We start from the raw sequence: 11,453 nt of genomic DNA on the forward strand, positions 1-11,453 counted from the left end.
AAGGGCTGCCCGCTCACGACCGCTAATGCAAACATGAGATAATATTAGTTGACTATAAAATGGCAGGTCATATTTTTAAAATACCAACAGGGGGTCATGAACTGCTGCATAAAAGGCTGTCATAGTTGTGAGTCTGAGCTGTTTGGCTCCAAATATACCCTGGGGTCTAACTTAAGACCTGGAGAGGTGCCTGCAGTGTATTTTTGGGTCAGTGTTTACAGGTGTTTGTTCAGTGGCAGCAGTGCCAAGAGGTTAATAGGATACCCACTTTAAGAAGTTCAAATAGACTAAAGTCCATGTTGTTGAATATGTGGTTATTTTGACCCAAGGGTGGCTGGGAGGGAGAGTAGAAGAACACCTTTAAAGTCCCCTGAGGTGTAACTTGTATTGGAGTTATGTTAATTTAAAGATCACAGCTCAGCAGATGAATCAATAATTTACTGATGTGAAATTGAAGTATGGTGGAGTATGGTGAGATTGTCATTTGAGTCCAGGGCAGAATGATTTAGAAAAGACCAATGATAAGACTTGCAAAAAGGGAAGCATCCCAGTTTTAGAGTCTTCAGCCTCCATAATAAAGATTTGCACATGGTGCACGACTTTACAGCAAACCTCTGTTTACTCTACAAATGTACTGCGATGGCAGTGTTAAGTTAAATCAGCTCTTTTTTCATCCAAATAAAAGCCATGTGGTTGAACTTGGCTTCAATTTCTGCACCACAAATCATTGTAGGGCTCTGCTCAAATTTGTAATGTTGTTCAAATGTATGAAACATTGAAACATATACGTGTGTGTGTGCGTGTGTCTGTGTGTGTGTGTGTTGCAAAGCAACTTTACAGATCATCATTTTCAGACAACAGGAGACAATTATTTTTGCTTATGCCTCACAATGTATGACCACTGTTCCTCCCTTGTTGCCTGTTGATGTTGTTTACTGTGGGTTTATGTGGGTTAAGAAGCGCTCTGCGCTATATCTGTCTCCTCAGAACCTAGACTTCACCTTCCATTCAGTCTATCATCCTTCTCTCCTTCCTTCATCCCTCCTCTCCACTAACCTCCATTTGTCTGCTCTTCTATCTCTGCAGGTTCTGCTCTGTCCGACTCGCACTGAAACTGATCCAACTGAGCAAATTGTACGAAACAGCTCAGAAACACAAAACATGGCTGTGGCCGGATGTCCGGATTATTTCCTGCATCATCCAAATTATCAGGTAAATGGCAGTTTCCTGTGTAGGGTTTTCTTCATTGAGTTAAACTATGTCTCTAAGCAGGATGTATTTTCTGCTAAAAACTGTTTTAAAAAACTGTATTAAAGCATCTTCTTTTGGCTGACACCTCCAGGTGGGGGACATCAGATTTAAGGTTTAGTAGATTCATTCAAACCAGCCTTTATAGAGCAAAGGGCTTCCAAACATTTGTATTGGAGCAGTAGCACTATTGACCTAATCAGAAGCTAGTCTGTTGTTTGTTCGTCATCTGGGCCATGGCTTTATCTATGACCTTTGACCTTAGAGCTGCTAGGGGACACATAGTTCAACCTGCTTGATTCTCCTACTCCACAGCTTAGAAAGATAGAATATCACATAAAGTAATGGCTGCTCCTTTTATTTTATTTCTATGGTTATATCCCATTCATATGAAGTATTAGAAACATCCTATGGTTAACCAAAGGGAGTTGTTGCTGAATTGTGTGTCCCTGCCACACAAAGTGTGTCTTAATTTAGGATATATTCCTCTAAATTCTTAATTATTTTGGCTTAGAGTCATAAATATGTCGTCATTCTTAAAACTGCATGCATCAAAGTTCTGTGCACTTCATTGTATAATCCATATTTAGTTTTCATGTGTCTTGTATACAGTACAAAGAAAAAAAAAACAGTATATGGATTACAGACAAACTTCAGACTTGACTTCTGGACGTCGGGTTTAAGGTTTAATAGATCCGTTCAAACCAGCCTCCTTAGAATAAAGAGCTTCCGAACATTTGTATTGGAGCAGTAGCACTATTAACCTAATCAGAAGCTAGTCTGTTGTTTGCTCGTCATCTGGGCCATGGCTTTATCTACGACCTCTGACCTCAGAGCTGCTAGAAGACACATAGTTCAACCTGCTTGAGTCTTCTAGATCTCCACAGCTTAGAGAGATAGAAACCAAAGATCCACATGAGACTGTGTGCATGTGTGTGTGTGTGTGTGTGTGTGTGTGTGTGTGTCTGCCTGCATGCTTGTATAGAGTGAAGTCAGGCTTGCTAGTTCATATATTGTTTCTGCATTCCTGCCTTTTTGCTTCAACTGCAAAGATGAATCCACAAGTGTTGTGAATAGAGCATACTTTTTTAATGAGGCATACATTTAATAACAGAACAGTTTAGGGAACTAACCCAACGAAAATAAAATTACAGGGAACATGCCTTGGGTTGAGGCTGGGAATCATTCATTTTAGTGTCCAAAAAGTGAGCAATGTAAATATGTATAGGCTTGCTCAAACACACCAAGCACTCAACATTCTCAATGTCTACAGATTTTAATGAGTATTCATTTACTTCTTTCATCTTTGCCACCGATTTGGATGGGTGCTGCTGGAGCTACAGTATATGGACCTTAACGTACACACTGACACACACATACACACACTCACAGGGCATTCAGCTATAACAGATGTACCTTGACTTGCTGAATGAGAAAACCCATTCACTGTGAAAATCCAGGGGTTATGGAAGATTTTCCCTGATAAAACTGCAGCAGCAAAACAGATTCAAGTGAAGATAACATTCATGCTAAACTCAAGGGATTATCTCACCACCTTAATCTTGTTTCTGTTGTGCAATTATGACTGGTGAATACATGATGGTATGTGCAAAGTAAGGAGTATACTATACGTTTTTTATAAATGTAAAACTAACTTCAGCCTTTATGCATGCTGTATACTGTACAATTTGAGTAAATTACACAGTGAAATGCTGTGCACGCAGAGCTCAAGCAATCTCTGCATGCCAAAAAAAAAATATTGTCTTGTATAAAAGTTCTGTATGCCTTCCAGTGTATTAGGCTTTTTCAGATCTATGTTGGATCACCAGATAAACAATCAGACTGAAGCGCTGGAGCATAATGTTTGCTGTGTGAGAGAGCTTGAGATAGCCAGATAGTTTATGTGGTGCTAAACATTAACAAAATGTTGTGGCATTTCCCATAACCTCCCAGTATTTCTAGCTATCACAAGATTGCATTTATTTACTTGAGCTTTTGCAATGTGAAATATTTTATTGCATTGAACATTTCCCAAAAATCACGTGTAAGTGCAGACGCTGATTAAGTTAACCCCTGAGCTTTAGCTCAATCTGTCATGTAATCAAATGTGCACCATCAAAGTGTTTCTTTATTCTCCGTACTACCTGAACGTTTTTTACAGTTCAGTCATTGGCTGTCTGGAGCTTATGGCATGCATTATGTACCTATGCCCCTGCATTTTCAGGCAGAAATATGTCTGAATTTCTTGCTGTAGGGTGGGGAGGGTAAAGATACTATGAATTATATTCCAGAGTTGTCTAAACAAGGGGTGTCCTAACTCAATTTTTTATTTTTTTACTTATACTATACAGTATATGTTGGGTTTATTGTGGGAAACAGAAACCAAACTCTTGTTCTTACCTCATTCTGACTTCAGTATATTTTTTGCTTTTGGATAGGGGCCAGTGGCAAAAACAACCACTGACAATCATTCCAACTAAGTGGCATACATTTTTCAGAAATACTGAAATTCTTTTAGGCTTACATTAACACTTTTATCACAATTTATAATCAAATGTATTGAGCAAGAGACTGTTACACCCTGGACAAGTCGCCAGTTCATGTTACAGTATATATCAAAATAATTAGTAAGTAGTCAGAGACTGTTCAGTTAGTCAGAAAGCTCATAATGTATCTGCAAAACCCCATTTCTGCTGAATTCCCACAGACCTGCCTAGGTAAACAGTATAATAAAGGCAACAATCGCAAGGATAATAATGGTATAAAAAAACGAAAAAAGAGAGTTGTGTAAACCTCAGGCCAGCTTGTCAGTGTCTATGTCACAGGCCAGCTTGTCAGTGTCTCAGCTGAGCTGTGACAGCAGCTGCAGCTGAGTTTGGACTGTATAAACAAACGGATAAATGAAGCACTAGAGCAGACATTAGTTTGACCCCCTGATCTCATTCTGGTTAATTATGTAAGATGGGATTTCCACTTGCTGTCTAGTGTTCATGTATGTTGTAGCAGGACTGTCTCAGTTAGCGCTATTGCTGTCAGCAGGAATGGGTTGCCAGAAGCAAGTCTTGGAACCACAAGTAAGATTTCCACATCTCTAAAACTTTCTGAGAATATTTAGTTCTTGGTAAATGGGGCCGTAACGGAAAATGCAATTTAATACCGTTCAACTTGAAATGTTCCTCTTGAGTCCATTCTCAGCTGTTAGCCCAAACACTCTCAGTAAGTCAAGTATTAACATAACATTTAACCTCAGTCTGACCTCTTCTAAAGGTGTAGCTTTGATATGCGTCTCAGTTTTTTAGCCTTTGTTTGAGGCCCAATCTCCGGACCTTTGTGTCTGCCCTGCTTTCAGTGCCTTAACCTTGTCCATGGCCTTCCGCTGACCCCTTTTTAAAAAGCTGAACCCTCAACCCCTGTACTCTTACTTGGAGTTCTTTTAAACTTTATCAATATGAAAGGGCCCTTATATGCTTCTTGTCAAAACCTGGCCTATCTTAAGTCCTGTTGTGACCCCACTTTAAGAGCGTGTGTAAGACACTGAGATTCAGGATGAGAAAATGCGAGAACAAGAATAAAAGAGAACATCTGTGTGTTTTTCTTCAACAGACAGTCGTTTTTTATTTTCTCTCTCTTTTCTTTGTAGTCTCATCTTTTATAGGCTTCAATAAAATTGTAACCAAATGAGTTAGGCAATGGCATGGCTGAGAATTATGCTAAATGGCCAGTATGTATAGGATTAAATCTCTGAGTTAACATTCTGTCAATTGTCTATAAGGCATCAAAGGCTGTCTCGGTTTTAGATTTTTGTTGGACAGTTAACTAATTTACTCCCAGACAGTCATGCAAAATAGCATTCAAGACCAGTATGTGGTGTGAAAGAGTGTTTTTTTTTCTCTCAGTGGAGCTGAACTATGAACATCCTGCCCTGTATACATACCCACAGACACACACAGACTCACACACACACTGTCATGGTGCTGTACCATCCCTTGAACCAAACTGGCGTCCCAGTGCTGTTTGGGTGACTGGGTAGGGATCAGTCACAGTCTGGTAGTTGGACCCCCAGACGGTGTGGGTTGATGATGGGGTGTACTCTATCATGGGAACAAATGGGGTGATGTAGTGGTTGTTTGGCAATTTTTTTTTTATTTCAAAAGAAGGTTATGCTCCCAGATCTTTTTTTTCTCAATCCAGCCAAGATGGCTTAAACTCAAGACAATAGAAAGACTGAACAATGCAATGTAATGATTTGATGCGGTTGAGTTAGTTGGTATAGAAAATGAGTGGGAGGGTGGCCGCGTTGGACAGAATCATATAGTACCATTCAGAATCTTCTGTTATATTCAGTTTAGTCCGAACATTCGCACCAGCGTAGACGTCAGAGTGGAGCACTAATAACTTCTTTCTTCACTAAGTATGAAACTAAACATTTTGCAGAGAAATCATGGATTATATATTTTCAAGCTGTTTAGGTTTAGTTTTTATTTTGAAGAATTGAGTCGTCAGAGTGGGATTCTACTTCAAGCTTTATTCTCACAGTGAGTCGAACCGAAATTTGAGATCGAATTTCTTGTAGAGTTTCTTACTGTAAAGTGTTTTATAGTTTGAGCTCTAAAGATGTATAATCCTGTAGACGAAAATCTAAGTTTTGCATTCAAAGCTGTTTGTCTGCTGCAAGGAGACACACATTTAATAGAAAATGCATCTAAAACCATTTCAAATTCAATTGGAAAGCAGCTTTTACTCTACAATGTCTTTGCTCTGTTTTGTTGTTTAGGATGGAGATGGTTGCGTATATATGCATATGACATTATATTTCTGCTGTGTGTGTAACACTTGGACAAGAAGAACAAAGCAAAAAAAAAAGAGTAATATAAACTTCTGGCAGTAGAGCAGCACTCAATTTTAGCAGTATTGATCATGTAGTGTACTTCTGACATCCTTAAGTACACCCTGGACCTGCTTCATTAAATGAGACACTGTCTAGACAATATATCTGAGGTTTAAAGAATTGCATGATGGGTACCAGGACTGTCATCATTTAATTATTGTAACTCAGTTGCTCCAGAAGCAACAACGATAACTCAAACTGATGTTTGGCTAAATAAATCGTCTATCATTGAAAATGAGTTAGAATAACCACTTTCNGCTCTTGAAATTCATTTCGTAAAAAAAAAAAAAAAAAAAAAAACAGTGTAAAAGAAGCTCTGCCTGCATTGTCTGTCACTACTCTAAATGAGGCAGAACAGGCGATTGCAACAGCTTTTATTACAGAATCAGAGGAGGTCTGTCATGTTCGAAAGATGCAGTCAGTAGCAATGTTTTTCTGAGCGCAGTACTCCGCCACAGTACGTTCTGTTCTCACTCCTGCTGTTAGGCCCTGCATGGGACGCCACACACACACACACACACACACACACATGAAAAGAGCTATACAGTTTTGTGCAGGAATATGAAAAGTATTGTAGTAGTAGTGTGCAAAGTTCACAGTATGAGTGTGCAAGTTTTTTCTTCCATAGTAATCCAAAAGATGTTATCAGAAGGTCAGTAAATCAGTAAGTAACTGTTACTTCTTTGTGGTTTTTATGGAACAGTTTGGCAGTGACTGGAAATATGATGGATAAAGAAGTTAAACCAGGACATTGTGGTTAAATGATATCTTAAGCTGCTTGGTTGTGTTCTCTTCACCTGGTCAATGTCACACACACTGTGATGTAACACTGTTTTCACACAAGCAGTGTAGAAAGAGCAGAAGCTTAGTTTTCTTTTAATTTGTTGTGTGCAATTTTAGAATTTAATCATATATCTGTTTAGTCTTCTGAACTACTTCGTGCTTCCCTGACTCCATTTTTTAGTTTAGAAAATCTGTTAAACATGATTGTATCTTTAGCTCTAAAAGGGAAATATGTAAAACTAATAAAAAAAACTAATCAAAATCTCCTGTCTGTCTGTCTTCCTTCTAAACTTGTACAACTGCTTCGATTCCTCACCTGCCAAGGCTGCGTGCTATCTTTTGCCTCTTTAGCAACTTGGACACGTATTTGTGTTAGACACTAAGCACTTTTTTAAATTTTCTATTCTGTACTTAAATCAACCCCACATACTCATGATTTCTCTCTCTCTCTCAGCAGGACAATATAGACCGCTCCTCCAATCACAGACAAGCTGAACTCATTGGTCCAGCCTTCCAGCAATCAGCCAATCGAGGTTCTCCTAACCATCAAGGTTGGTCTCTAATCACCAATGTATATATGTGTATGTGTTTGTGTGTTACACCGGTGTTGTATGACACAAAAGAGCATACTTGGTTACACTCTGACATCAAATGATGTATGATTTTAGATATTGGAACCTGTCATATGATATTGCACTTATGGTACATTGACTTGGTGTAACATAAGCTGTGTACTCTCCTTTTATTTTCATAGATAAGAATCAAAAAGGTTGTATAAATGACCTGGGAATCTGGTACTTCTACTAAGGGTTCATGGGTGTCGGTGTGTGTGTGTGTGTCCCTTGTCTCAGTACAGATAACTGCTTGCTGTTCATAATCCTCCGCTGGGCCGGGCATGAGTCGAGGGGGGTAATATATATTTGGGTCTCTTCCACTGTAAACATTTCAGCAGTTCAAAAGGTGATTCACATGGACACAGGGTGCCATTATAATTACGCTGTCTATCTAATTGTGCCATACAGGGTTCATCCATGACAATCGGAGCATGAGATTTAAGTACAATATTGGCTCAGCATGGGAGGTAAGGGCGGGGAGTCTGCGAGGACTCAAACGAGTGAATTAGAACACTTGGCCATGGCATGGGAAATAAATGGAGCAGAAATTATATTGTCATTTTTCAGGATCAGCCGGGATGGAGGGAGCTCTGAAGGACCGAATGGTGATGGCTTTAACTAAGGAACATTTTTGTTTACACTTTCTGAATAATGATATTTTAGGTGGGCAGACATGCAATTTTTTTGTATGGGAGCCTGACTTCAGTACAGTACACTACATAGACCCTTAGGATTTTTGTCACTTCCATCTCACCCTTTTTTAAAAGCTATCAAGTAATGGATGGCAATTTATAGTCAGCAAGTGACCACTTACTTACTTAAGTACTTCTACCACTGCAGTATGTCCCACAAGCTATGTTATGTATGCAGCTCAAAGTTTGTATCATTTGAGCTAAGATTTTAAATTAGCTTTAGTACCTTTGGCGTCATTAGCAGGATGGTAATCCTTGCTGACGTAATCTAACTTGTTTCCCAGTAAACCCTCTCGCTCATTCTTATGGGACTAAAATAAGAGTGCTGTGTTTGTTATAAACCTATTAATTTTAGAGGGAATGGCTTTGTTGGAACATGACCTGTCGTTATGTTTGGAATGAGATGTTATTGAGCGGCTTACTGAGGCATTTTCTATCCAATATTTGATGCTTAGAAATAGAAGTTGCTCCACATGATATTGCCAATATTTTACCCTGATGTTTTTTTTTTTAAGTTTAATATGGCCCAGTTGGAGTCTTTCTTTAATATAATGACAGGGACACGTTGTCCCCAGGCATGGCATGACACGTGACACACATGCGAGTCCTCTCCAGTCTCTTACAGATGCTGATGTCACAGGCTTGTACTGTGCAAATGCTGTCCCCTCTTTGTTCTTTTTCCCAACCTCACACCAGAGTGACTTCATTCGTACAGCTGAGTCATTGTTTATAGGGTTATGCAACTTTCTGTCACATATGAAATTTGGAAATACTTAAATTAAGGTATGTTTTGTTTTCAAACACTCCAAATTTAGTTGGGATCGATAGTAAACTTAATAAGTTTTTGGACTGTGTTTGGACAAAACCTGAGTACATGTGCCTAATTTATACTAGTCAGTGTAGCATGTGTGTGTGCACACGTGTGTTTGTGTGTGTGTGTGTGTGTGAGAGTTATTCACACCTGTGTTATGCCATGTACACAAGTGGTCTACCTGAACCATGCAAGTATAAAACAAAGATCAGATAAATGGTCTGATTTTGACATGTTATCTGACTTATTTACATTAATCTTACATAATAATTCTGGTGTCAAGACTAAGATGTAGCTGAAAGTTCAGAAAAAGCCACAAAATTGGCCTTGTGTTAAGACTACCTACTCACCTGTAAGTAAAGTATATTACAAATCATGCCATGACAAGGAAGTAGATTCTTTAATTTACTTACTCAGAATAAGGAAGGAAATGTGAACATCTTTTAGTGCTAAGTTCTGGGACTGGGACATCTTGTTGGGATAACATGATGTCCAGACAAGGTTCTTGAGAAAATAGACAGTGAAGGAAAAGAGACAAGGGTTGAAAAAGGGAGTAGACTGGGTGCTTGGATGTGGTTTGCTTCTTGAAGTTTAGTTATGTCATAACTGAGCATTTGAGAGAACAGCCTAGCCTTCTGGCATGACTTTATTGTAGGGCCATAAATCATCTGAATGTGACTTGATGAAGGTTATTTAGTAACTTCACTGGCCATTATCTCAGAATGTCTTGTACCAGTATTAAGATATTTTGTTCCCTGTTCCATGCTGCAGCAGACCCCATGTTTTATTTACAGTACTTTTTTTTTGTTTGCATATGTAGATTGATAAGGGGGTGTCTCAGATGGATATGCAGCTGCTAGGCAACAAATCCCATCAATGGCACTAATGCAGTGCAGTAACGTGACGGCGTGGCAGCTGTGATCGCAGGCCTAGAAATGGAGCTCCCACCTCCATTTATTCCAGTTCTGCCTTTGTAGAGGCAGAGTGACATGCCATGGGCACATACGCATGGGCATACACGTGCAGGCACACATGCACGCGTACAGACACACACTTTCACTCACAAACAGCGAGGGGGCCGCATTCCTGAAAAGAATGGGGCTCTTTAACAGGGGGTTAAGGAAGAGTGGGGTGTGTGCAGATTACAAGGTGATGTGAAAGAAATGTGCTGAATTGCAATGGCAAAAGTGTTTGTCATTATTCTGTTTGGACTTCCCTTTTTTCATTTATATATGTAAGACAGACAGAGTGATAATAAATAAAAGCAAAGAACACAATAAAAGTATATTTGCAAATGGCATTAAATCAAAGCAATTTTAAACTCTTTCATTCTGGACATCAGCAGATAAAGACATTCTTGTCTTTTTTGGAGACTGGCTTTAAAGCTATGAGTAAAGAAACTACAATACCTACTGCATCCATTGGTACCAACCTTGTCATGCTAGCCTGAGAAGGTGGCTAAATAACGCTCCAAACTTAGGTTGAACTTTGGCAATGAAAAAGCAGGCATGGCCATGTTCAAAGGGTCTGTCACTTCAAGATATCAGAAGCCTTCATACCCACTTTATAATCCCATTCAGCTTTGGAAAAAAAACATGCAAAATAAATGTATTACTTTGTGCATTTGAATAATGAATTGTATCTGCATACTGGGGTTCTTAAACAGTATTAGAATTGCGTGAACTGGAAACTCGGTAGGATTGGAAAGCTGAGACAATTGAGACAATTTTCGAGTGCTCATAAATGGTTACATTTTGCACCAGATCTGTGTAACAAATGGTATCACCTTTTTACAAATAATAACTCCAGTTGCAGCACCTCAGGAAACATGATAGTAATGGGAATGGGCATCATACAGTTCATTCATAATGTACTAAGCCCTTGCACACTCTAAACTTTCAATATTTGAAAGGGAGCCTAAATAAAACACAATGTTGATTACATATTTATGACTAGTGCTGAGCTGCATCTCAAATTAATCTTCAGGCAGGATGATCTGCTGTCATTTTACTATTCCTTCTTTCTTTCTGTACTACCTACGTGTCACACCTTGTAGGTGTTATGGGATTTTTTAAAAGAAAAACCCTTGAATAAGAAAGATTGGATTCAAAGTTTAGGTTGAATTGATTATTCTCGTACAAGAAGGAGCGTTTAACCATGCAACACACAAAAGGGGTTACAGAGAAAAGTCTCCCTGTGGAGCTCTAACAGCAGGTTCTTATACATTTTTTAATGGGCTGTCTCGGACACCTCCCCACTGATAATACCATAACGTCCTTTTTTGGTTTTATGCTCAGTAATGAACATTATGTTCCTTATCCAAATGATACTTCCCTAACCTGTCTCTCCTGTCCTTGTACTATTGATTTATAATTATCTCTCCCTGCCAGCCTCAGTAAAACACAGGCCAAATAAGG

At 39.0% G+C, this 11,453-nt stretch overlaps 1 protein-coding gene across 3 annotated transcripts in view; it reads left to right on the forward strand.

Moving 5' to 3' along the window:
- grb10b (growth factor receptor-bound protein 10b) overlaps positions 1–11,453 on the forward strand; it is a 63,347-nt gene that overhangs the window by 12,282 nt on the left and 39,612 nt on the right. For 2 of the 3 annotated variants that reach the window (XM_010750490.3, XM_010750489.3), the window contains exons 2-3: positions 1,087–1,212; positions 7,374–7,470. In XM_010750490.3, the coding sequence (XP_010748792.1) occupies positions 1,162–1,212; positions 7,374–7,470 (148 nt within the window). In that variant the 5' untranslated portion in view covers positions 1,087–1,161. The remainder of the gene's footprint in view (positions 1–1,086; positions 1,213–7,373; positions 7,471–11,453) is intronic. The other variant, XM_019271696.2, reaches the window with a different exon arrangement.

Source organism: Larimichthys crocea, chromosome XIII, assembly GCF_000972845.2.
Source record: "Larimichthys crocea isolate SSNF chromosome XIII, L_crocea_2.0, whole genome shotgun sequence".
NCBI lineage: Eukaryota > Metazoa > Chordata > Actinopteri > Sciaenidae > Larimichthys > Larimichthys crocea.